Source organism: Athene cunicularia, assembly GCF_003259725.1.
Source record: "Athene cunicularia isolate RWA chromosome 12 unlocalized genomic scaffold, athCun1 chr12_part1, whole genome shotgun sequence".
Classification (NCBI taxonomy): domain Eukaryota; kingdom Metazoa; phylum Chordata; class Aves; order Strigiformes; family Strigidae; genus Athene; species Athene cunicularia.
The window spans coordinates 16,902,210-16,928,931 of record NW_020799116.1 but is presented as its reverse complement, the minus strand read 5'-3'; the positions used below and the strand labels follow the sequence as shown (position 1 = coordinate 16,928,931).

At 40.2% G+C, this 26,722-nt stretch overlaps 1 protein-coding gene across 2 annotated transcripts in view; it reads right to left on the bottom strand.

The window, feature by feature from the left end:
- The window catches only part of POC1A (POC1 centriolar protein A), a 61,237-nt gene that overhangs the window by 17,202 nt on the left and 17,313 nt on the right, over positions 1-26,722 (bottom strand). For both annotated transcript variants that reach the window (XM_026857182.1, XM_026857183.1), the window contains exons 8-9: positions 16,153-16,221; positions 12,404-12,502 (exon numbers count right to left, since the gene is read on the bottom strand). In XM_026857182.1, the coding sequence (XP_026712983.1) occupies positions 12,404-12,502; positions 16,153-16,221 (168 nt within the window). The remainder of the gene's footprint in view (positions 1-12,403; positions 12,503-16,152; positions 16,222-26,722) is intronic.

Below are 26,722 nucleotides of genomic sequence, written 5' to 3'. Positions count from 1 at the left end.
TACAGCAGAGATACCAGCTGAGGTTGGGTTATAAAGGCAGTAAGGCCACCTCTACCAAATCATTAGTGCAGCTTCCAAATTTGACAGTGGTAAGCATCACTGTGGGGTCCTTCAAGGGAAGCTTTGCCCTTTACATTTTAACAGAAGAGGGAAATATCTGGAAACTTTCCCTTAACAGCCAGACTACAACTTGTACTTACCACCACCTTAGTGGCCAGTACCTTTGAAAGGAAGTGTGCACCCAAGTGAAGAACCACCAAATTGCCCCAGACTGAAACCTTTTCAAATTTTGTAAAAAGAGGATTAAAAATCGGTCCCTGTTACTGTCCGCAAGAATTAACAAGAAAACCCTCACAGACCAAACGACAGCCACCCTTCTCCTGATAATCATCTCTATCAGGCGGTGAGCCAGCCACTAGTGATTTAAATCCTAACAGTTTTTTAAAAAATTACAAAAATATAGAAAGAGCCCTGAAATATGCATTGGCTTTGTGACAGTCTCAGTACTGATGAGCATCACAAATACAGAGACACACACCTGTGCTTCCATTGGTCTCACCTGGAAGGTAAAGTGTCAGCTGAATCCTGGGGACAGGCACCAGAAACAATGACACTGCTGCAGAGGTTTAATTTATTTCAAGTGAGAGTTCAAGTGCACAATTTATTCAGCACAACCGAACAAATGTATTTGCCATCAAATATCTTATTACAACATCTGCATATTAAGCACTGGGAGTATAGCAAGAAGCAGCTGAACATTAAAGGAAGAATAGATGAACAGTTTCAGAGTACAATATAGCTCTCAGTGACAAAGGGAAAACAGAAGTGATTTATTTATAGCAACCACTTAAAGACAGCACAGTGCAACTACTTGGGGGAAGGGGAAAATTAATCAGCCTTCATTCCAGAGGTCTCTTACTGAGCCTCTTATGAAAATTGTTCTGTCTAGAAAAGCATTCTGGCCAGCTAATACAGTGCCGATCAGGAGGTGGGGGGGCAACTATTAGCTACACAACGTAGGTACATCTGTAGTAAAACTGCAACAGACAACTAAAAAACATGCCATTTTGCTTTCTAAATAGTGATATTTTTTAGAAGATAAATTGACAGGATACCTACCTACCTAGATTTTACACCTAGTACAACGCAGGATTCTTATAACTCAATCCAGAGGAAATATTTCTTTTCCTTTCTCTTCACCTTTCTCCACTGGAAGGGAGGAACTGAGTGGTGTGAGGGGGGGAAGGTTCAGCTTTACTTTTAAGTCCCTTTAAATCAATTTCCACAGTGTATCTATTGTTTTGCATTTTTATGTTTGTTTTTAAAAAAACCCATTAAGTTATCAAGAATTAATTTTCAAGTATCTAGAAAGATGGCATGCCCTTTCAGCAACACATAGATCCAACGTATTCAATTTAATACAGGCAGCCAATGTATTAAAATCCACGAAATGCAATTAAATTCACTATCTTCGCTCAAAAAATTCCCCTAAAAACAGAGGAGCAGAAAACTCCCATAGGTGGTGTACGCTGTTTATTCGGACCTCAATTCTACTGATCTAAACGAGCGAGAAATACCAATAAAAGTCTTCTATTCCGAGGAGTCATTCTCACCATAGGTAGTGATATTTTAAATGTGTTCCCAGAGAGCAACAGTGACATCCAGTGGAAGCACATTAGCTTCAAGGTAAACTCCACAGGAAGGTCAGATGGAGTACGCCATGCTAGACTGAAGGACTCATTATAAACTGAGAGGTAACCTCATTTCTCCCTGCTACATACAAATTATCATTAACTGAACACAGCTCTCCAAGCACAAGCACATTTCTCTAGACTGGAAAAGCATCCCCTCTTCAAGGCAGCACTGAAATTTCTAGAGCAATCACATTCTTCAAGATTTGCGTTACTCCACATCTACCATCCAGACCAGCACAGGATAACTTGTATCCTATTTCTAGTTGTTAAGTTAGCTTTGTGAAACAATTTATAGGACCATTCATCCCTGCTCACCTCTTTTTTCAGGATCAAAGTCTCAATAACAAAAGGGGATTTGGGAGGGAGGGGGAGAAAGAGAAAAGGGAGGTGAAAAGAACATCACTTCCCTTTATTTTTGCTTCACACCAAAAGTTAAAGTTGGTTTAGATATGCAAGAGGCCAGAAATTATTTAGATAGAACCCTTCTCCCTCGGTGCTAATAAAAATACTGAGCTAAAACATTAAAACTTGGCACCTCTATAGTAATGGCCATGTTTTGCCATAGGCCAATATATTATGTCTGATAACCCCAAGAAGAAATAGAATGAATAGGTACATCTCAAACCCCTTTAAATTCCAAGGCACTCTCATGCCAAAGCCTAAGTGAACCACTAACATAGGCATGCAGATGGAGTAGCGTTTGTGTATTTTAAGTGAAGCAGCATTATACCATCCATCTCTGCTGACCAAGCTGCCAGGAAGGAAAGAAACAGGGCTAACAGCTAATGGCCAGCTACAGAGCCCAGACATGCATGAAACCAGCCTGTCCATACACAGAAGGCTGCACTTGTACTGAAATTTGTATCTGTTTACAGAAATACTAGCATCCCATCTCTGCAAGTGATGCTGTTTGGCAATCTCCAGCCAAGAGCAGGTCCTCACCCTGCTCCTACCTGCCAGAAGGGAAAAACTGTTCCCCTCTCATGTTTGTGACCTTGCTCTTTGGTTCACTGTTGGCCCACTTACCTCTATATAGAGTATATGTCACTTTTAAACCAAGTCAGATATTAGTACCATTGTTTGAGGTAACTTAAGGTAACAAGCATCTATGCAGACTGCTAAAAGCATCGAAGCTATGTGCCATCCATGCTTTTCAGTTGGTTTATACTGAGCACCATTATATATACACCATAGCATCAGCTGTTTTTGTGTGCCAGCTAAGATCAAGTTTGTGGGTTTTTTTTGTGCTATATGATCTTTGTTTTACAGAAAGAGTTAAAAGAAAGTAGATCCCTGCACTGATTTCCAAGGAGGAGTGTATCTGGCATTGGAAGGAATAGAAGTCACAGCTCCTGGTAAGCTCCTGCAAAGAGGATCGCCACAACCAAAAACCCATAGGAATACAACTAAAAAAGATAGGGTTTCCAAATGACTAATAATTAATGCAATACTACATAAATTCACAGCCTTACTCAAGAAAAACAATAAAATAGGAACTAATCTTCAATAGTCAACTCCTTCCCAATTTGAGTTATATTTGAAATAGCTAAAAAGCCCTCTACAAACATCAACGAACAGGAAAGTTTTGTACACATTACATTTCCAAAAGCCTAGATAGCATTTCTGTGATGAGTGAAAGTGGGAAACAGTAATGACAGACATTGAAAACCCAGTGAAAGAGTGCATGGGTAGGTAAAACTTATTGACTACCAGCTGTTTTAAAAGTAAAGCAGGTCTGTATTTTTAAGAAGGAAAAGCTAAGGGTAGCCTTCAACATTTTAGATTTGTCTTTTCCTGCTTTGCTTAAGTGTTTTACCTCCCTTAACCAACACCACCACCCCCCAATATGTCCTGGTGTTTTCTTAGGACATATGAAGAGGTCTCCTGGAATTTAGTAGGGAATAATTAAGCTTTGTTGTACAGGTGATGCTCAACTGGCTATCCTAACACTGCTCCTGGAGAATAACAGCACCAAAAATTTCAGAGGAACACTTCTATGTGGAAACAAGCCACTACACGAACAAAGAGATAAATATGAAAAGCACTGGTAAGAAATTTCACCAAGAATTGAACTACTGCTCCCTGGCCCCAATTAAGATTGCTCTTGCAAAAAGCTCCCAAAAAAAGCAGAAAAACACTAGAACAAAGTATTTATCCTCAGCCCTGGCTTATCCAGCTACAGGTTCTTTTCACCAAAAGCAACAGTCTCCAGGTCAAGAAACAAAACACACAGTGATAACCCTGAAGTGTGAACAACTTACAGCTCATTTTATTTATCAGAATAATTTGCCTCTTTCTAATGAAATAGGTATGTATATGCTAATAACATACATAGGTATGCATGCGATATGTATGTTACTTATGTATAAATGATGCATGTTGTGTATATATATACACATATGTAAACATATGCAGACATATAACATGCCCATTTGTTACTACACTTGCTTGAAGTTTGGATTTTAGCAGAAAAGTTTGAGATCCTAGAAACTCTTAAAGCTTGAGCTATCTTCATCCATCTCAAAGCTGACAGAATAGCAGCTTGGAAAAAGAACAAATCTTGCCTCTGTCTCTTCTCTTTGAATTGTAACTCAAGCATTAAAACAAGCCACATACAGCAGCAACCTAAGTGGGTGAATTTACATTAATTAGTCTGAGATGCTGAACTTAAAAGGCAATTTTTATTCTGACCAATGACAACTTGTCAGGACTTGCCTTATTGTTCCAGAGCCTTAAAGAATAAATCTATTCACTGTAAGATGACAGAAATTAAAAGCTGATCCTCTTATTTCTGCAAAAAATCTTATCAAACCAGAGCACAAGGGAAAACAGTTGTAGCAACACTGCTGCTCCCATCCACTAACAGGCAAAGCTGTTGCAGGTTGCTGCAGTCAGCCTCTTGGAAAGCCAAGCTAAGGGTGCCTACACCCTGCCTTTTCCTCTCTCTCAGGTCCTCACCAAGATCCAATCTGATAAACAGTCTGCAAGAGCGTGTAAAAAATGTTAATGCACAAAATCATAGAAGACATGTTTTCATTTGTCATGCACACCCTTCTCTTGTTACACCGACCAGATCAAGAGAGAAGCAAACACGAAAGTTTCAGGGGAAAGAGCAACAACAGAAAAAAGCTGAAGGAGGAGTATTAGAGGGATAGCCATTAACAGAGGCTTCCTGGAACACCTTCCAAAAAGAAGCTCTGCTGTTAGCTGCTTGCAAAGTAGAAATTCATTTGGTTGAGTGAGAGAAAACCATCTATTTTGCTCTGATGCAGGCTCACAGTCATATTAAGATGCAGAAAATCAGTGAAATTTGCAGTGAGGCTCCACAAAGAGCACAGTCAACTGATATAGCTATCCAGTTCTGCTCAGACAAACTCAAGCTTCCTGATATGAAGAAACCTGGCACTGTTGCTAGACTTTATTCTCCAGTGAATTAAAGTCAGACTAGAGCTCTACTGGATCCATCCTTTTCAACAATGAAACCAAGGGGTTATCCCCTTGGAGGCTACCCACAAAACAGATGATGTCTTCCTGTCTGAGGTTCTGTGCTGGCACCAGGTTATCTGTACCTGGGTAAAAGAGTTCAGATAGGCCTGTAAATACACAACATATGACCAAGTTTCTATCTCTCTTGTCACCAAGAACATGTGTTCATAAACAAATAGACAATGTGCTCTTTCTGGTCCACATTAGCTATAGTTCCTACTGACCATACTACCACAATAGGAAGAATAATAATTTTTCCAGAGTGTGAGGATGCTGAACCAGGCAGGAAGAGAGGCTTGCTTAGTGTGACAGCTCCCTTGGTCAACTAAGTGTCTGGTACCTCTTGGGGGTTAGAGTTCATCCTCCTCTAAATCTCTGGTTTCCAGCAAGATGAGTGGAAGACGCCACAGGAGCACACTTCTTGCACAGAAAGAATTGCTAGCTGCTCTTGCTAAAAGAAGGACATGCGCGATGAAAGAAAATTACATCCTTCCAGCTCTCAAGGTTTACAAGCATAGCCTCATAACACTTGACCAGGCCAAAGCAGAGACCCAGCTTTGTCCACACCACAAAAGGAGAGGAAAGAAGACCTTTCCGCTGTTTCTGTTGGGCCTCTGTCTCATTGCAAAAAAATTACAAGGTCACATGTTAGTATAAGCTTATACAAACAGGCTTCCTTCAATGAAAGGAGAGTGAAGGTTGGGCAGCTATGGGTAACCACTGCTTGTGAAGGATATGGGGAAGAACTCCTGAGCATCTTGTGATCAGTCACAGTAAGACTCCTGCCCATCTCATCCCTATGAAGCTTCTGCTTGGACAGCCAAGAAGGGTAGAGAGCAGTGGAAACATCTTGAACACTCATCACACTGTTGTTCTTTTAAGTAAATAATCTACCTACCTATTCCAAGAGGAAGACAATCATATACCAGACTAAAGCTTCCTGGAGCAGGAACACATCCTCAGGAAAACAAGGTGACAAGCAGATCAGCAAAAAGAATCATTTCACAGACCACATTTATCCTGAAGGCTGGATCCCCTACTGTTGAATACAGGATTCCTCCCATACAACACTTAAAAATAAATAAATAGAAGGGGGTGGAGGAGGTGCAAATGACAACACACATTCACATCCAATTGCAAAGAGTTACAGCTCTATGTAATGAAACTGCTTCCCAGGAGAGGATTTCACAGCAAGTAAAAAGAGAAAAAATGTACAAAAATATTCATAAGTATTAACGGATGCCAAAATTAGAGACAGTCACCAATTTGAAGTCAAAAGGTCAAAAAAAGAAAAGGCACATCTGGCCTATGAGTAACTGAGGAGGAATTTATTTACACAAGGATTGAGCGGCTGACAGAATGAACTGCTGCAGTCAGCACTGAGACCATGGGCCGAGCACAGGAGGCACCCAAGGTCAAACAAAACAGAACCAGCAAAGGAGAGAGGTGGAGTCAGCTTTGGACACTCAGTTATAGGCCTCAGACAACTTTATGATCAGATAATGTTTTTTGGAATTAGTCTCCAATTCTATCCAACAGAACTGTTCTGGAAAAATTGCCATTGAAGAAATAAGCGTAGCCCAATGCCTGGAGAAAATTTTAAACTCAGCATCATAGAGAGGCCTAAATGCCTGTCTTAACCAAAAGATGTATCTGAAGCATTTAGAAGTCCTTCCTGCTGAAGCACTGCTTTTCTCAAGCTTCATTTCATAAAGTCTGCTATGCCATTATCTTTTAATTCTGGCAGCTCCACAACTGAGTACCATTTAACTTCAAAGGAACTAAAGCTTAAATTTTAAGCATTTGCACTCTTAAATCTCAAAAGAGCAGAAAGATGGCTTGCCAAGAGTGACAGAGGACAACTCTGCACCTCTGCCCATGTCTCCCCAACTGCCCTACCATGGAATTACTTGCTTGAGTCTGGCTGCACATCCCACAAGCAGGTGTCTCAGAGTCCTACCATGAGCTGAAAACTAAGGTGCATATATTTAAGTTATATGGTTGCGGAATTCACACCTGAAGGTGGCAAGAGAAACATCTCCTCATCACCTGTAAACTTTTATTCTGCTCTACCCTATTACCTCTCTCACTGGGATACCCTTAGTTTGAGATAAACAGACTACAGGCAATCCTTGCAGACTGTGCATTTCACTGCCTTTTGGACATCTAAAGCTCTCAGTCCTCCTGTTCAAGACAGCTTTGCCTCCAAGGTACCACAACACAAACAAGTTTTAAAGTAATTTTCTTTAGAAAGCTATGAGGCTTTGACTAAAGTCTCCTGATCAGCCTTCCTCCTTTGCAAAGTAGTATTTTGCACAGAAAGTTACAACATGCCTAAAGAAGGTTTATGAGTAAACAAATCTCTGTACTAATGAATATTTCCTATTTTCCATAATATTGCCTGAAAAACTGTTTACCAACTTAGCTTATACTACAATGTTTTTATTCATAACTTTCAGCATACAAGTTTAGATAAATATCCAAGCACTTTCCGTGTGACATCAACCGTTCAGCATTTGCTCATACACTTGACCATACATAGTCTTCTTGGAATTAGTTAACAATAGCAGCAGATCTGTCACATAGTGAAACAAGTGTTCTTGTATACTCACGTCAGCTGTAACTACATGCACGAAGCTTTCCTTGTATTTGGGAAAAAAAAAAGCCAAATCCCCCAAATAAAACACATTACCTGCCCTCTCTGGAAAGAACAAGTTGTGTGATTAATGTTTTCACAACATATCAGATCCATAAGCATGTGCTTTGATCTGATACTACACAACCTCAGAGAGACCCTGATGCCCACAGTTACTGACCCCAGGACAAGCATAAGAACCCATCTTTATGAGATCATATGCAAAATCCATTCCTCTTATGTTGACTTTCCTTTAGGTCCTCACCACTCAATATTGCAGCTTAAAACATGAACTTATTCTTACCCCTTAAAGATTCTAGGATGAAAGCAAACACAAATGCTTATAGGATCAAGACACAGGTCTGTAAAACTTCATTTCTTCCCATCAGGTTGTACAGTGTGTATCACAAGTGCTTGCCCTTAACTTCCAGTTTTCAAGGCAATTATGCAACACAACAGCAACAACTGTTAGCTTATAAGAGTAAGCGTTTATTTCAGAGCTATTGTAATTCTGATCCAATACTTGAAGTCTCACATCTACACTAACAGATATTTATAATTTACCTGTGACAGTTTTAGTGTTTTCTTTATCACACTTTGGTGTCTATGCTTTTACACCACAGTCATGACTGCAATTCCTGTTCATCATGAGCTTCTCTTTCATTTGCATTAGTCCTGGCACAGAGCAATTTTATTTTCAAAGGAAGCCACATCTCCCAAGCCTCATATATTTACAGAAAACACAAGCAGGTGGGCAGAGCAACTTTGAAGTTCATGCCTATTGTTGCAAACAAACCCAGTACCCTGATTCATAATGAACTTTAACCAACTGCCTGAGAAACCAGCATCTTCTAAAGGCTCCAGTCTCCCTCTGCCTACGGAAGTGAAAATTGTTTTAGATTGTTTGTTTTCAAGCTCACCAAGCTTGACAATGTTTCATGTCTCTTATTCCACAGATTATTTAAGATTCTTTTTTCTTCCTATTCATCTTGATGACAAACTAGTTTTAATGTCTGTGTTCAGTTTTTCTTCCTTAAAACTTGTACGTTAGTCTGACTCTCCCCATGAGAAACCAGATATTAAACTGAGCGTTTTTATGCAGCCACTGTTTTTGTCAGTATTTGTGCTTTCACAATGCTTAAGAAAAATGATACAGCTACACGTGAAAGCACAAGCTCTCCTTGGAAAAATATTCTGAGTAAAGAGTGAAAACAGATTCAGGATGTGTCAAGAGTAGTGTTTGAGTGTTTTTAGGAGTACTAAAACCAAATTAAAACCTATGTGCCTGTTTTAAATGTAGTTACATCCCAGAATGACTGCAAAATTTCAGTATTATTCAAGAAGCAGAATCCTGACACACTAACACATCAGTAGAGAAAGATGAGGCAGCTTTGCTTTTCACTGAAGGAAAAGGTGACCTTGGCATGAAATTAAGAGCCCCAGGTGACAGTTTCAAGTCTGATTTTGATGGAAAAAATATCTGATCTCAACTACACACAATCCACCAAAATAAGTATTTCATTATTAAAAAGCAAACACTTTGCTCAAAACAAGAAGGAACTTAATATATAGTGAAATTTAAGTCCTGCAGTAAGTTGTAGCAGTCAGTACTCTTAAAGAGCCTGAAAGAGTAGACTGCCAGGAATGAACAAGTTATTATGAAGCCCAGACTTCCATGCTCAGGTTATACTTAAAGTAGCAAGGCAAGCCCTTTTCAGAGATATTGGCTTCTTTTTAACAGCAAAGAACATTTCATGTAAAATCTAAATTTAAACTTGGCCTATGGTATTCAAAACAAGCTCTCAGACTACACTGTTTATTATTCCCCTTCTAACTTCAGCAATTGTAACTGCCTTAACATTAAAGCATTGCATTCCTAATAACTTCATACACAGCAATATTGAGTACTAGTCATATTTCACATTTCCATTCTCATATAGCGAGCAATCTGTAGAGATCAGGTATAGGTTCAAGCATGCTATGTGATTGTTCTTGTAACAGGCAGCCACAATGCAACTGATACCCCCCAAAAATTTAGATTATATTGGCTTTGGTATTACCAATCAGACTATGTGACATGAGACAAATTGAAACTCCACTCCTTTACATCAGGACAGAACTACATCACACTTCCAAGGCAAAACAGTGTTCTTAACTGCATAAAAGAGACCATGTTGAACTGCATTAACAGACTCAGTTGACTAAGACAACTTCGGTCTTAGTTGTGCCGGCTGGCACCCAAGCTCTCCATTGCAACCACCTTCATGCTCCTGATTTTTAGCCAGGGATAATTTTACTGCCAAAGGCAGTCAAAAGTTTAATTTACAGTCTACATTAATGCTCAGAGCTAAATATGGCAGATCCAGGGGAAGCATCATTTGCACTATTCAGATCAAAAGATAAAAAAACCTTTGCCCAAGAAGTAAATAGGAAGGAAGAACTCCACTATCACTCAGTTTGACCTTCTGTAAGTTGCACATAACACAGTAACTTTACAATGCTTTTTATATTCAGGTAGTACTGCTGGGATCAGCTGCTCCCATGCTGCATGCCCAAGCAAGAGGTTGCATTTGGGAAGCAGTTTAAAATACTCTTTTCAAGTAATTTACGTCTTCAAACAAAAGTATGTCTCTTTTGTATGACTCAGCAAGGATTCACTTTGCCCTCTAAAAACACAGCACCTGGTCAAAACCAATATATTACACCTCAAAGAATATGCAGTGACCTGTTTCCCATAGGCTCAGAGCATGAGCTGAGTAAACCCTTGTCAACCACCACATGACATGGATTTGATTGTCAGTAGCATAAATACTTGGTCCCAGCAGCATCTATTGAGGTTTTGCCAGATAAACCCTTTTCCACAGGGGAATCATTTTGTTGGAGGTACAGATGTTCAGGGTGGTTAGTCATTGCTGAACAAAATGCTTGAACAGCTACCTTCCACACACATCTTAAGAGGTTCTATAACAAAGAACTAAGTTTTAGAAGAGCTCAGACATTTCCCTTTCCTTCCCTTAAATTACTACTGGGTAATATGCTCTAGTAATAAAAGCAGTACAGGTAGGATTCAACCTACCATAGTCTCCCATTAGCAGACACCTTGTCTACACTATTTAAGCTATTTCTTGGAATGCTGCAAACTGAAAAGGGTAATTCTTCCCATACAGGCTTTCTTTCTCTCTGCTGTATTTCATCCCAGAATTATACTACAAACTATCTTAAATTAAAGCAGATAATAGTTCAAAAGTTAGTGCAGTTCAATAGACTAATAAACAAGAGGTTATTGGACTGCTAGTTTCATAGCCTGCATAACTTTAGAGTTAGATCAGAGGAAATAAGGAAAAGGAAGAAGTCAGTTTTAGCTGAAGCCAGCCAAGGATCAATGAACACTTTCATCTCCTTCCTTCTGTGATTGCTTCCTACCATCCTCCTACTCACCTAGCACTAACATCCTCTGGTTTTGTTTGCTTTCTTTACAGGGCACTCCACATAGTAAGGCATCATGTTTAGAGCTGCAGACTCAAGTCTTGTCCATCACAACATACAACAGCTATTTCAACACCTCCAGCAACGGACAGAAGTCATATTAAATAAAAACGCTGCTATGTTTAAGAAAGAATATAATTTTAGTAGCTCAGTAAGATCTACGTTGAAAAAATTAAAGACGTTGCCACAGAGCCACAGATGTTGGCTAGACGCTTACCTTTCAACTGAGGCAATGCCACATATACATAAACCCCCCGGTTCACACACTGCTTCCTAGCTTACAGCTCATGTTGACAAGATGTATCAAAAAGCAGCCACAGTAATAACATGTTTCAGAATCCTCTAGGTATACTCAAATGTATCAAAAATATTCAAAGATTGACAAGACAAAATACAGAAGTTGAAGTGAAGCATCATCAGTGCAAAAATTGTAACTCATACAGGCAGTAACTTTAAAGGGTTACTCTAACAGCCGTGACATCCATCATCAGTACTACACTCAGGGGATCATACTCAGCTGGTGGACTTAGCCATTAGATACAGTCAGAACTCAGTTGTCTCAATACATGGTTCAGGGAACAAATAGGAACTAATGTCTCCAAGTATTCAGGAAATAAGCACCAGTACAATACGTCACCTACTTTTTATGTGTGAAGTCTATGCACAGAGATTTCTTTTGTGTTTGCTGTCAGTGAAAAGTATCATGAACAATATCTATTTTCAGGACTGACACCAGACTAAAGGATTCATATCAGCTACCAAAACTGACTTCAGCTGTTACTCACGTCTGTGCTTTTTTTTGTGGACTATCATCAAAGCCTACCACAGATTCTTAAACAGAGGCTGTTAATAAAAAATACATATATACGTGCACTAAATTCATTTATTTCCCTTTAAAAATCATTATACATCATTTTGCTATAAAGCAAGTACAGTTAAACAAAACAAACAATATAAGATTGGTTAAAACAGATATCTTGGAGCTCAAATAAATACCAAGGAAAGATGGCTCTATAGTTTAACTGCCTAAAAGTCACATGCTTTCAAGTTGCAGAAAGTGTCCTGAAAAGGAACTCTACACAATTTCTGTATGCTGACCTACCAGAGTGTGATGGGTCCCATCAACACTAGTGACAGACTTCTGTGTTTTCAGTACATCACCATAATCTGCTGCATCAAAGTTGGTCTTCCACACCATCACCTGAAGAAGAAAGTTTTCTATTAAAATCTTCCATCTGCTTAAAGATTAGTTTTGTCAATGCATCAGAGAAGAGTCAGCAGATGCACACAAAGTTTACCTACAAAAGCTTTGCCATTGATTAAATTAAGAATGTTATTTGTAAATATGCTGCTGAATATAGACATAGCATAACTGAGTTCTCAATGGGCAAGTGATCTCTTCCAACATTCCTTGGGTCAGAAACATCAGGAAACTAGAGCTACCTAGTGAACTTCAAAGCAACATGCAGAATACACAATTAAAATGTCAAATATATTAATACACAATACTTAGTATTATAGCACTTACTAGCCACATCCCCAACAACTGGTCACTGGTTTATCATGAGATTCATTCACAGGAAAAAGCAGGATTAGTACTTTGAGACTAGCATTAGAAACCTTGAGCTAGTCTGTCAGACAGATATCAAACTTAAAATCCACTTATAGTGCATTATGAAGGGAAGATGCCTATTTATTTCAGAAGAGAAGGGAGGCGTCTAACACCTAAACAACTTCAACATATCAAGAGCAAATCTATGGAATAAAATTCTTAGCAGTCGCTTTATAAGTCTAAAAAGGTTTAAAAGCCATCAGTCAACTATTTCAGAAGCCTGAAAGACACCTATGAACCCAGGTAGCTCATCTTGGTTATCAGAAATATGTTTATTCCTCACTTACAAGTTTTCATCCCTGATTTACGTGAAATAAAAAGATTTTTATTCTTTAGTTGCATAGTTAACCAACGAGGACATTCCACTATGAAAACAGAAAAAAGTAATGCTCTTTTGTTGTACAAATTGTCTCTTCACAACTAGCAAAGGTGCTATTACAGCAAAGATGGGCATTGCCAACTAGTCTAATCGGGGGATTAAGAGCAATGCAACACAGCTTAGTGAAGACTGATGACAGAAAAATGAACACTTACTGACACCACTACTGTGGGTTGAAGTCCGTCCACACTTTGTGGGGCAATTCACACAATGTTAAAACCAGTGTATATTTGTACCACAGGGTGTAAGTGGCACCTCCTGATTCCAGCCGGCTCATACAACAGGTCTGTTTGTAGTTCAGTAATTAAGTATAGATTTTTTTAGACAGGCTACACATCTAAATTACCACACAAACCAAAAATAATTCATTTTGACATGTAGATATGTTCTTGGTCATTATTTCTCTTATTTCCCTTGGATTTAGCAAGCTAGTATTCAGGAACTCCATTCCACAGAAAATGCTTCTTGTATATACACAACTGGCAATTTAAGACTAATGCTGGTTTTAATACATATAAATATTGTATGTTAAAGTTCTTTCTCCATGCACAAAAGGAAACACTACCTGAATTTTCAGATAAAAACTTAATAGAGGCAGTTCCTCCACGGGAGCTAAGAACAGCCACCCTTGCCAATGCACTTGTTCAGAAACACACAGCCTTGAGCTGCAATAGAAAGGGCTGCCAAGGAAGTCAGTTATGACCCCACGCCATGAATATGCTTTTACAAAGCACCTTTTGGGAGAGTCATGGCCATCCAGTTTCAGTTTAACAATACCAGGTGATACCTTGCAATGAGCATTAACTTGTTTAAAGAAAACCCAACCATAGGAAAGAGAGGGAGCTGATAAAACAAAAGCCTCTTGAAGGAATCTATTTTACACAGAGAAATGCAGACTAATACATCTTCTTAAGCTAAAAATGAAACAAATAGAAAGTCAGCTTCTTGGCTATGCCTAAAAATAGTAGATAAAACTTCTGAAGTTTTCTATTGAAAATAAGTAACAATGAATTGCTATATATTTGCAACTTCAAGCCACATCAGGTCTTTTAAGAAAGAAAGAAACACAGAAACAATGCAAAAAGGCATATTTCTTGTGTTAGATAAACTTTTCAAGAGCAAACCTTAATCTAGTGATAATATAATTTTAAGACAAAAAACTGGATACACCTCTTCAAAACAGTTTGTTTAAAGCTTTAAATAAAAAATGGTCTTAAAGAAACAGGATGACAAGCTGCACCACCTATCTCAGCAAATCTATAAAATACAGTTAAAATGCAACAGCTTATGAAACTGTCATGAGCTACAACCCTGGGACTGGTTTCCTCCTCAGCAGTATACAACTGAAAGCGTACACTGTTTAGAGAACCCAGCAAGTCATTTTAGCAAGGTCCAGTGGCTTTCCCCAGTGACAACAGAAAACAAAACCCAGCAGCTTTTAAAGAAATGTGAATCTGGATTTTAACTCAGAACCAAAAGTAAAAAGGAAGAGATCTCCCCTCTTGCCCCAACTGCTTCATCCACAAAATTCATTTGCAATACAAACAGCAGTAGAAGACACCCAGGCTCTCAATCCTAGTGTACATGTCAAGGTCAGCAGAGAAAAGTCCAACTCTGACCCAAAAAGCTGTGCAGCTGCAGCATTAGCACAGCTTTGCACCAGGCTCCCGTTAATAAAGAGGCCTCCAGCCTATATCCAAGTCCAGTCAGACTCAGAACCATCTGGTCTCAGTCTCTGGAGATGGCTTAGCCACAGCATCTCAGGTAAGATGTGGCAGGTGCATCTGCCCAATGAGAGCCGAGCTTCTTGGCTGCTGTAGTGTAGCAGCTCAAGGATGCCTTTATTCTCAGGGCCTCGTGGGAATTGGGGCCTTCGGCCAATGGGAGCTGCTATTGACTACAGGTCAGATTTGGCCTGCGTATAAATGGAGTCCCCTGGGGGAGTCATTTTGGACCTCATCCCCTGGAGCAGCAGCTGCAGTTGAGGACTCTCCCCTTGGGTCAGGACACTGTCCAAGGAAATTTCTTGGATGTGTCCAAGGGTGACTTGGGTTGGGTCGCTGCCCTGAGCAGGTCCTCGAGGTTGAGAGCCCTCACTTGTCAGGTGAGTGATAAAGTGTTTTGGGTTGTCTAACCCTAGGTAGCAGGGCTTTGTAAAGCATTTGGGGTTGTCGTTAAACCCCAGGGAGCAGGGCTTTGTTCTGCGTTTTGGGTTGCCATTAAACCCTATAGAGTTCTTTGTTATGTGTTCTGGGTTGTCATTAAACCCTAGAAAACTGTTCTGTTCTCCTCTCACAGTCATTCAAACATGTAATTTACAGAGAGCTGGTTACCTGTGTTAATAATTTTTTTATTTTTGGTGGTTGGTTGTTTATTTGAGAGCATCTGTAACAAAGACCAAGGGGACAGATCTGTGGGGAGGACGACAGCTTTAAGGAATATGAAATACAGAGCACTATAGACCAGTGGAGCCTGGAGGAGTATTCAGGGGAAGCATGCCTGCCTGCTTGTCTAGTCCTTACACTTGTGTCTCAGAACTAGCCAGCGGCAGATCAGGAGACAATCCATCAGCACAGCCTGTGATATTCAAGGTATCTTGACACAGTCATCTGTACACCCATCTAACGTTCCCCAGTAGCACATGCCTCAAGACTTACAACAAGGGCCATACCTAGGGTACTATTTCCTCTGTTGTACATACCCATTCCCATACAATCCAGCTAAAGTGTTTCCTTGGTAAAAAAAAGTCTATGTTCACTTTCTCTCCCTATTTTTATTATTTATTTTCTCTTTGAAAGCAGTAATATATCAAGAAAACAGTAACAAGACACAAAACTATCAAATCAAGCTAGTCAGATACCTGTTCGTCAGATCCTCCAGATGCAAATAAATCTCCAGCTCTTGAAAATGCTACACAGGTAGCTGGCCCCTGTAAACAGATTTAAAACATAAATTTAAAAAAACATGAATGAAAATGAAGTGTTATAAAGCTCCATTTGTTACAGCTTCACAAGGTATTTCTCATTTAACATCAGCAATCTAAAGGCAAAATTAAAAAAACCTCTAATCTGTGAGGTAAGTGGGCCACAATTAACATGCTAAACTTGCTGGCACTTACCATTTCCCACATTTTTGCCCCCACTTTTCAATATCCATGTCATTAAGTCAGAGACATAAACAAACCAAGTTTTACAGCTTCAGGCTTTTCCTTGCTACCTCTCAATCATTCTGTCTTCCCTTTAGAATTAGAAGTTTCTAAAACTCCTGTTAATTTATTAAAAGCAGTGACACTGAGTTGCATTTTGTTAAACGAAGCCTTCAGTCACCTGATGGAAAGGTTTAAAGCAGATAAGGAGGTTTAAACACAGATACACACAGAGCAGCTTCAAAAGACATATTGAGAAAGACTGTTAAATATAAAATACCCCCACTACTGACAATTCTAAGCATTCACAAATAATAAATCATGTCCCATGAAAATATAAGCTTTTTAAAACAAATTTGAGTGATTAATCCACCTGTCAGGCTTCAGATGCCAAGCTGTCACAATCCACATTTTCCAAGGTCCTCCTCACACCATGAATACTAAAACCAAGGAAGGAAAACACACAAAGCCAAGATTTTCATATAATCATGGAACTCCAGGGGCCAGAACTTCAAGCATTACCCAGAATATTCAAGACACTGAAACCACAAGACAAGAAGTTTCATAGACTACTGTGTGCACCAGATACACCATGGAAAATAGTATCTTCTCTCCACACGCTTTTCCAACAGCCTTTCTTTGAAAATACGTAACTGTCACTAAGAGACAGCATAAAACACATGATTGATAATAAAAATAGCCAAAAGGCAGGGCTACAGGCAAGAAGTGAATGAATCGGTTCCATCAAAGGAAAAGGTGGTGGGAGAGTTTGCTTCCTTTTGTTTGGGGTTTATTTGTTTGTTTCTGGAGGGTTTTTTTGTTGTATTGGTTTTGGTTTGGGGGATTTTGTTGGGGGTTGTGTTTTTTGGGTGGGTTTTTTTTGTTTGGTTGGTTTTGGGTGTTGTGGGGTTTTTTTGGTTTTGGGGTTTTTTTTTTTGTTTGTTTTGTTTTGTTTTGTTTTTTACAGTAATCATATACTCTCCTTTATTTCTAGGGTATTCCATACAAACTGCTCACTGCAGAATATCCAAGGCTTGAAGCTCTTGCTTACTGTACCATGATATAACTTCAAAATGTGCTTGACCAGCTATCAACCAAGGCAACCAATTTCTAGCAATTATTTTGACCAAGGCTAGAAGCATTTTAAGCCAAGAAATCTGTACAAGCAAAATAACTGCAACACATAAGATTCAACATTCAGAATCCAATTACTTATTTAATTTGAGACAAGAGTCAAGAAGCCCACAAAGTTTTCAGCACAGGAGGAAGAAAAAGCCAAGGCTACCTGAGGACCACTGGTAAAAACAACAGGTCACTGAATGGCAGACAGAGAAGCATCAGTAGAATATAATGTGTCTGTACATTAGCTTCTATTTACTGTATTCTGTAGTGCTATCTAGAGTTTTGCAGGAGGCAGCTATTCTCTTTGGATAGCAGGACAAAGTCAACCCAGGGGGGTACATCCAAAGGCACCAGGAACAAAACAGAATCGCTGCTTCATATCCCCTTAGCAGTGTGGTATGTGGCCAAGCAATGACAGAGGCTTCAAATCAAACAGGCACCTGCAGCAGCACAGGAGAATGCAAGCAGCAGGCAGGCACTGCTTACAATACCATTATTTGCCATTTTTAAGCTACAGCCTAATGATCTATGCAGGTTTGTGTTAGTTATCAGGTTTGTAACTGAAGAGTAAAAGGCTGGATTCAATTGCTTTTCTCCTAGTTTTACAGAAGGGATGCCAGAATTAATGCACCCGTTATCATTATCATACAGCACAGGTGCTTGCATTCTGAATAAGCCTCACTCTTAAAACAACAATCAGTTCTGAGAGACTTTAAATGCTGCCGACTGCTAAAACACTGCTTGAGTAAAAGCATGCATTTCACACCACACATGTATTTTGTTTTCAGCCTTTCAGAAAGCACACAGGAGAATGTGCATGGAAAGGATGAGGCAGGTGCTCCGAGATGCAGTTAAACAGAGCTTGGAAATTGTTACGTGTGTTCACGTGCAGGCACAACAGACAAACTGTTCTGCTTAGAATAAACAGCTGAGAACCCAGAGAGAGAGGTTTTATGTCAGATACCGAACACTTTACTCTGCAGATGGTCCTAAGCCTGAGCTTTTGCCCAAGCTGAAATGGGCTAGAGGCAGGAATCAGCATTTCCAGAGGCTGCCTATGACCAGGTTTGCTGGGAAAAGCAAGCTGAACTAGTGACAAACTGAAGCCCCCTTGCCCCACCCTAAAGCAAAACAACAGCCACAACCACCACCACCAGAAAACTCCATCCACAAACATACACCACCTGACAGAAGCAGAGTTATCTTCTTTCAAGTAAGATCATTATATATCAGAAGGCAAGTAAGAAGCTTCTCCTCACCCTGTATGAATCAGAATCATCTAGGTTGAAAAAGACCTTGAAGATCACCTAGTCCAACCATTTACCTAACACTGACAGTTCCCAACTACACCATATCCCTAAGCACTACATCAACCTGACTGAAACACCTTCAGGAATGGGGATTCCACCACTGCCCTGGGCAGCCCATTCCAACACCTAACAACCCCTTCTGCAAATAAATGCTTCCTAATATCCAGTCTAAACCTTCCCTGGTGCAACTTGAGGCCATTCCCTCTTGTCCTATCGCTTGCTACTTGGTTAAAGAGACTCATTCCCAGTTATCTTCAACCTCCTTTCAGGTAGTTGAGGAGGCTGAGGGGAGACCTCATTCACCCTCTACTTCTCCAGACTAAACCCCCCCAGTTCCCTAAACCGCTCATCAGACCTGTGCTCCAAACCCTTCACCAGCTCCATTGCCCTTCTCTGGGCACACTCAAGTAATTCAATGTCCTTTTTGTAGTGAGGGGCCCGAAACTGAATGCAGTAATCGAGATGGGGCCTCACCAGTGCCAAGTTCAGAGGCAAGATCCCTTCCCTGTCCCTGCTGGCCACAATGAAGTTGCAAGGATGGACCATTCTATTAAGAGTTCACGTCTTCCCAATGGCCATCACATGGAAATCTCACATTCAGTTTGTTTCTGGTTTTCCTTCTCTCTCTCTCTCCTTCATAAAAGTGAACTCATTATTAATCCTGAGCGTAGACAAATATCCAAATATTGCATCTGAGATAAGCACCCAACTCTCACTGCAACCTGTGTCACACAGTCCTGTGTACTTTCAAATATGCTGGTACAAGGTTATGTCAGCAAAACTAGTTTTGATGTGGTCACTCCTAGCGTGAAGAGTTTTAGCCTCCTTAATACGGAAATACCTTAATGTATTTTATAATTTCATCTGCACTGATTTCAAAAGGTTCTCAGGCCTTCAAATAGCAGCATCTCACCCAAGAGATCTTGCCAGAAGTTATCTAGCAGCATCAATTTAAAAATGCATGCATGATCATTAGTGTGACTGAGCTTGTTTAACTAACACAGCATCAAATAGTGTAGATATTTCAAACCAAGGACAGCACTGTTAATCAGCTGAGACAAAGCATGCTTCTGCCTTCTACCTCCACCTACCTTTCCTAGCAGTTCAGGTCTCTGACCACTACTGTCAGGAAAGGAGACACTCAAAAAAAAGGCAAAAGAAAAAGAAAAATAAGCAGTAAGAAAGGGCAGAAACAAGTACATAGCCAGAAAACTGTACACAAACTGTACACTGGTGAACACTGCCCAAAGGTAATAGAGCTGAGGATACAGAAGCTGCACTTTGCTGTATTAGATCAGTCAGAGTTTGGAGAGAGGAAAAAGCTTTAAGACATTAAGACAAAGTGTTCAGGAACAAGCACAAGTGAGGAATACTGGAGAGGACCAATGTTTCACAAAATTATTTTTATCAACCAAAATATTCCAGTGTATTTAAATAAAATGTAGTACAATACGAATCATATCAAAACAGGCAATGAACTGACTCCAAAGTCATGGCATTCTGAAGGTGAAAAAAGTTCAACAGAACATATTCCTCCCAAAATAGAAAGTGATATCAAAGACTGAATGTGCCTTTATAAACTGAAAGAAGGGGAACAAACAAGTCTATAGACACAACATCCTGTACAGATTTGTTGACATAAATTAAGTGAAAAGTATTTTTGCTACATACACTTACAGCACTCTTCCCGGATATAACAGGTTTGCTATAGCAACATAGAAATAATAGTTTGCCAAACACTGTCACAATATAAACACACACAAAAATAAAGAGCTACACTTGCCAGTGATTAAACACATCCTAACTCCCATTTGTTCCCGGTAAGCATGGCAGAGATCCAACAGATCTCTGATGCAGTCCTGGACAACAGGTACATGGCTGGAGTCTGAAGAATTCAAATCTTTAGATTTTTCCCCACTTTAAACTTACTGCTTGTATTAAAAGTGTCAAAAAGCAGCAGTTGCATATTCTTCCATAAAAGTTGCAGGGAGAATTTTAAGCTTATTTCCCATGCAACTAGAACATGGGGGATGCAGCAGCCTTCTGTAGGATCACTTTATTCCTCTTTCTGTAGCAGGGTACAAATACCCTTCTATCAGTATTCCCTGGGAGTTCAGAATTTCCAGTTCTGCATCCTCATTGTGCTAGGTGCTGCACACGAGCTGCTAGCACCAGTCCCCAAATTCTTACAGCTTCTTGCCTTAAACAGCAAGCTGGAGAAAGAAGGGACTGGACAATGAGCTACACCAAATCAGCAGTAAGGAACATTTATATTTAGTCCTCAGCAGGCCAACAACACCAGGACAGTCAAGCCTTATGCGTGTCAGATTTTGAAGTTATTATAATACTTTTGTTGATACTGGGAGAAAGCCACAGAAAGTTTGGCAGAAAGTACAGAAGAGAGCAAGAAGTCATCCAGTGGAAAAGTTGAGTGGGAAGAACAGTGCCACTAATCAATATTCAACTCATCTCCTCCAGTGAAAGATGAGTACCAGGCAGGGTGGAGATAAGCCTCAGGGAGCCTTGAAAAGGACAAATTGCTCACACACTGGATGCAAAGAAATTGGAAACAAAAGGAAGCCATACAGAAGGAATGATAACAAGATCAAGCCTAGTCCTTTGCAGCAGCGTTCCCCATGAACAAGATTCAGGCAAGGCCAGATAGCCATGCCAGGGTAGCCAAAACACCAGGTGACATCCTACTCTAGCTGGAGATGTAGGTAAGAAGGGTGAGGCACAGCATGTTAATTTATGGGCAGACTACCCCCCAGAGATAGATACTATACTTTTTCCATGTTTTCCCACTTTCTACAGAAGTAGGCTAGTGATCTCAAGGCCTTTATTGCCCTAGCAACTCACAGGTTGATCAGCTTACACAAAACATTAAGTGTGGCCTTAGAAAAATATGTTCAGAATTATTCTGCTATTCTGAAAGGCTTGAATGCATTCATCATCCAGAGAGACAGGATCTGAAGCCAGGTCACAGATTACAGCACTGAATGAGTGACTGGCAGGATGCTAACAGCATCAGTAACAACTGGCACAGGAATGACAAGAGATAACAGGAATAGCATCCCTGAACACAAAGCTTTCAAACACAGAGCTAAAAATAGATCTCTCTGAAATAAATACTTAAGAGAAAAAGACAGGAGTTTAATTTGAAGAAATGGAAATATGCCTGGAGCAGTCATACCTGCATGCAGATAGATGAGTGTGCACCACCTACATAAACAGTAAGCAGACAATCACAGAGAAAGCCCTCTTGAACACCACTTCCTCCCCCATAGAACTGCTGGAGGACAGAAGGCACAGGATTTCAAGAATAGCAGGGCCAACACCAACAGTCAATTCAAGTCAGGGGAGGCCAGACTTGGGAGCTTCAGCTAGGAACAGAGCTAACATTTTGGCTTCAGCATAACAGAAGAAACAAGAGCCAGGCTGGAGAGGGTCCAGGAATAAACCAGAGGAGAGCAGTTTACTGATGCACAGTCTGCACAACGAAACAAGGCAGAGGGAAGGTAGCTAGAGAGACAAGTGGGGTCAAGTGTAGATTTTTTTTTTTATCCTAGAAGAAACTAATGCATAGCAGACAAGAGCCAGGTTAGAAAGAGAGGTGTCAAGAGCTAGGACAAGGTATATCTAGAGGATGCAGATATTTGAATTAAAGGAGAGCTTCCTCTTCCACTGCCCACAAAAGGAGGTGTAGAAATAGGAAGATATGAGCCAGTATGTTCAGTCAAACTCCTGTAATAGATTAACTAGTGCAAAAAGAAAAAGGAGATGAATGATGACAAAGTTTGAGAAGCAAATCCAGCAGCAACCAACACACTGGGATCATCGGTTCAAGGCATGAAAGAAAGAATAATAAACAGAGCAGTTGTTGCCACTGTCCACAGTGCTTTTAACTACTTCATGGCACAGGAGAAGATGACAAGTCACACTTGGACAGATAGACATTGAAATGACAGATGGTAGATGAGCAAAAGATGCAAAGAGGAAGTGATCAAGACAATTAGGAAAACACCAAGAGCAAGTAAGACACTTGATAAATGTATTCTAGTGCCAAAGAACATAGAAGGTCTGAGACAAGATGTTGCATTTGTGGTTTTCATCTATCACTTGATTTCAGCATCAGAGAAAGCAGTGAAGAGTTCAGTGAAGACCAATTCAAATTAACACACCTTTGGTTAAGTAGGGATCACCAAGCCTGTATCGCAGCATCAGTGATGAACTTGCAGCATGGAAATGCACAGTTGTGCAGATCTAGTCAATCTCATCAGAAAAGGTGAAAGAATAGCAGGATCTTAGTAGGAAAAGAAAGCTGAATTCAGAGAAGACAGGCAGAAGGAAATACAAAGGAGCAAAACAGGTGACAAAGTTAACACGCACTTATTTCACAGTCTGGTACAGGATGCAGCACATATCCTGCAGATGCATCAGACAGAAAAATCCAAATATTAGAAAGCAGTAAGAACTAGTAAAAAAAAAAGCTATGAAAGCCATGGATGTTTGTTGTCTTTTTACAAATAACACATATACCCTAAAGATGATATGGACAGGGGAAAAGGTGTCAGCACAGGTATTGCACATTGGCAAACCAAGAGGTACAGGACAGAGCTGAGTATTGTCCTCAAGTAGGAATGGAGTAGAAAGCTATAGGGACTGTGGAAAGAATCCACATCAACAGCAAGGACAAGAAAAACGTTTAGATAAAAAAGGGCAGATTCCTAGAAACGGCACACAATGAGGTTGATAACAGAAAGGAGAGAAAGGGAACCAAAGAGAAAAAGCACAGCAGACAGATGGCAAGGGCAACAAGCAACATTTTTATGCAGAATACCTCTGAAAAAAGGTCACAAGAATTCACAGTACACCAAGCTTTGAAAAATCCCCGTATTACTACACAGACAGACTGTCATGGGTACACCTTCCTCCACCAGAGTGGGGGCTGGAGCTAACATAGGGAAAATTTATACTGGCACCTTATAATTGAATCTTCATTAGCTTTTTAACTCCTGAAAGCTTCAGTTTAAAAAAAATACAAGGGAAGAATAAAGCACATGTATTTTCTTTTAACACTTGGAAATGCTAACCTTAAGTCAACTGCTTGTTTGCAATACATCCTTGTCTCCCTTTGCTGGTCCAGTTCTGTGCAGCTCTGAGATGTCCTCACATCCTTCAAAGAGGACTAGGCCTGCACAGATGTTTAATGTCAACTAGGTATTGCTGGCAGCAAACAACAAAGGTGCACATTTGTTTCCTGTGCACCTGCTCAGATCTTGCTCTTTAGTCAGCCAGCAAAGCAGAGAGCACTTATGCCACCCAGGTAGGCAGAATGCAGCTACTTCACAGTTCAAGTCAAGGTTGTTTGGAGAACCATAACTTTGCATTTTCTGTCTTCCTATTTATAAACATAACCATGCAGATGTTTTCTAAATATTTACTGAGAACTTCCATTCCACTAAGGAAGACAGTCTGGAAATGCTGTAATCAAGCCACCCCAAAGGGCAGACAAGCACTGTGTACATACCTGCTCTCCTCTAGCAACTCTCCAGACGTGACTTACAGGCCCCAAAACATTCTGTTCTTCGACAATGATTCAGTACCAGAGGTGGAACTACATACCAACCCAGTGTCTCATCTGTATGGAATTAGGCAAGAGTACTTCACAGCTTGGAGCACTCCAGAACTAAAATATGCAGCACAATACAGAATGATATTTTGCAGCTGCAAGATGTCAGCTCCAAGCTGCAAACTCCTGTCTCTAACAATCCTTCTACTACAAAGGGGCCAGCTACATTACAATTAAAGACAGCAATGTAAACTTGGCAATCCTTCCTATGTAAACTACAGCTAATCAGCTGCTAACAAATTCCTGGCACTCCAGCAGTTGCGTCAGAGTATGTCTAAAGGACCTTAATATTTTTTTTTCCTACAAGTGTCCATTCGCATGCAGCCTTCCCAGAACAACACAACAGCAGTCAACTGTCAGAGTAGGAACAGAGTCTCAACCAGCATATTCACCCACACAAAGTCACAACTCAAGAATGTCTTCAGAACAGGCTGTTCATTTGGTGACTAACCTATAGCTCTCTTAAAGGCAAATCTACTTAATGACCAAGAAATCCACACCCACTTCATTTTTAGACACTTGAAGATATTGGGCAGAAATCACAGTGAGAACAGAGGGGGGGGAAAAAAAAAAAAGAGCCCTCAGTATTAAGTAGCCTGGGTTTATCTGAGCAGAGCAGGCTAGGGAAGCAGCCAGTGCAGGAATCCACCCCAGCAGCTTCTGATGAAAGCACAGCCTGTTGTCACTGCTAGTTGCTTACTGTGAATGAAGCACACGTTATCACACACTTTTAGTGGAAAAATGAGCTATCTTAAAGCAGGCATTAAAAGAACTAGCCCACAACAATATAGTACATGCCAGCAGAGGAAATGCCAGCCAGGGCTACACTAGGACTGGTTCCACAGCCATCTTCGTGCAATACCCTTAAAAGATGACCAGAAAGCACTACCAGCCACTTCCATGCTTCTACTTGTTTCCAGACTGGAGGAAGTATAATCCCACAATGGCAACTATTCAGCTGTGCCAGTGTCAAAGCATTTCCAATGCCAGTTAAACGCCTAGGAGAGTGGCAGATGATGTCTCACTCATCTGAAATAGCAGTGGGAAAAACATGGAGTTTTAACTCTACTTCTGAATAGATGATTCAAACCAACTGTTTTGCAGAAGCCCTGAGGAATACAGCACCAGCCTAAAGGGACTTTATCTAATTCTGAAGACCTCCATCACCATCATTAGCTTTGGACTCTAAGCTAAACTTTTTTTTGTGCCATGCACTCAATGAGGAGCAGCCTACAGCTCAAAAGGGAGGAAAATGGAAAACAGGTTCAGCCTCCTGCTCAGTAATAAATAGGCACATCCCTTCCCACAGGAAGGATGAAAGATGTAAAGATCCACTGTCCCTCCACACTTACCCTTTCTCTCAAATGCTACTTCCTCAGAACTGACTTGACAAATTAACACAAGAGACAAATATGAAAACAAGACTAAGACAACAGTTAGAAGCTTTGCAGCCCCTATCTGATAAGGGTATCCACTTAGTCCAGCTTTTAAAGTAAGAGAGTTTTATGCAGTCAAGGTTTACGTGTTAGGATAACCATCATCTGTCATCTTCTCCCCATTCTTTTCAGCATTTGAAACCTCTGGTCAGTTTTCATGAGATCTTTCCATGAAGTAGAGCTTTAAGTATGAGGTTGTACCATTTTTCCATTAGTATTACAAATAAAAAGGAGAAAAGTTTATTAATACACAGCAAAAGAGAAGTTACAGAACAAACTTGACCTTTTTAGACATCAGGCAAGGCAGTCACAAAAAGTCACAAGCAGCCAGAATTATCAATTTTGCAGATTACACAGCTACCGTTATTGCCCAGAGCCATCTCTACCACCTCAAGCAGCTTCAGGCTGTGATTTTCCCCAGCTAGTTTTGATGCTTTTAAAGACTCATCCCCCATTTTAACAGAGACAAGTTAAGAATTTCTGTTCTCTTTGTCCCTTTGGAAAAGGAAACTTTAAAGCAGGTCTGCTTTTTCATGCCTTTGAGCTCCACTCAGCATGCACAATGAAATTAGTCTATTTATTTTCATTTAACATTTAAAAAGAGAGCTCCAAGCAACACACCCAGCAGCATAATACTAATAGGCCAATCAGTTAAACTTAACAAACCAGCAACATTTATCACCTTCAGTTATTTAATGCAATCTGTTAACAAAATGGAAATCACATGCCAAAATATATTTCCTCCATTTTACCACTACTGTCCTTAAGTCCCCTGTCAGGTCAAC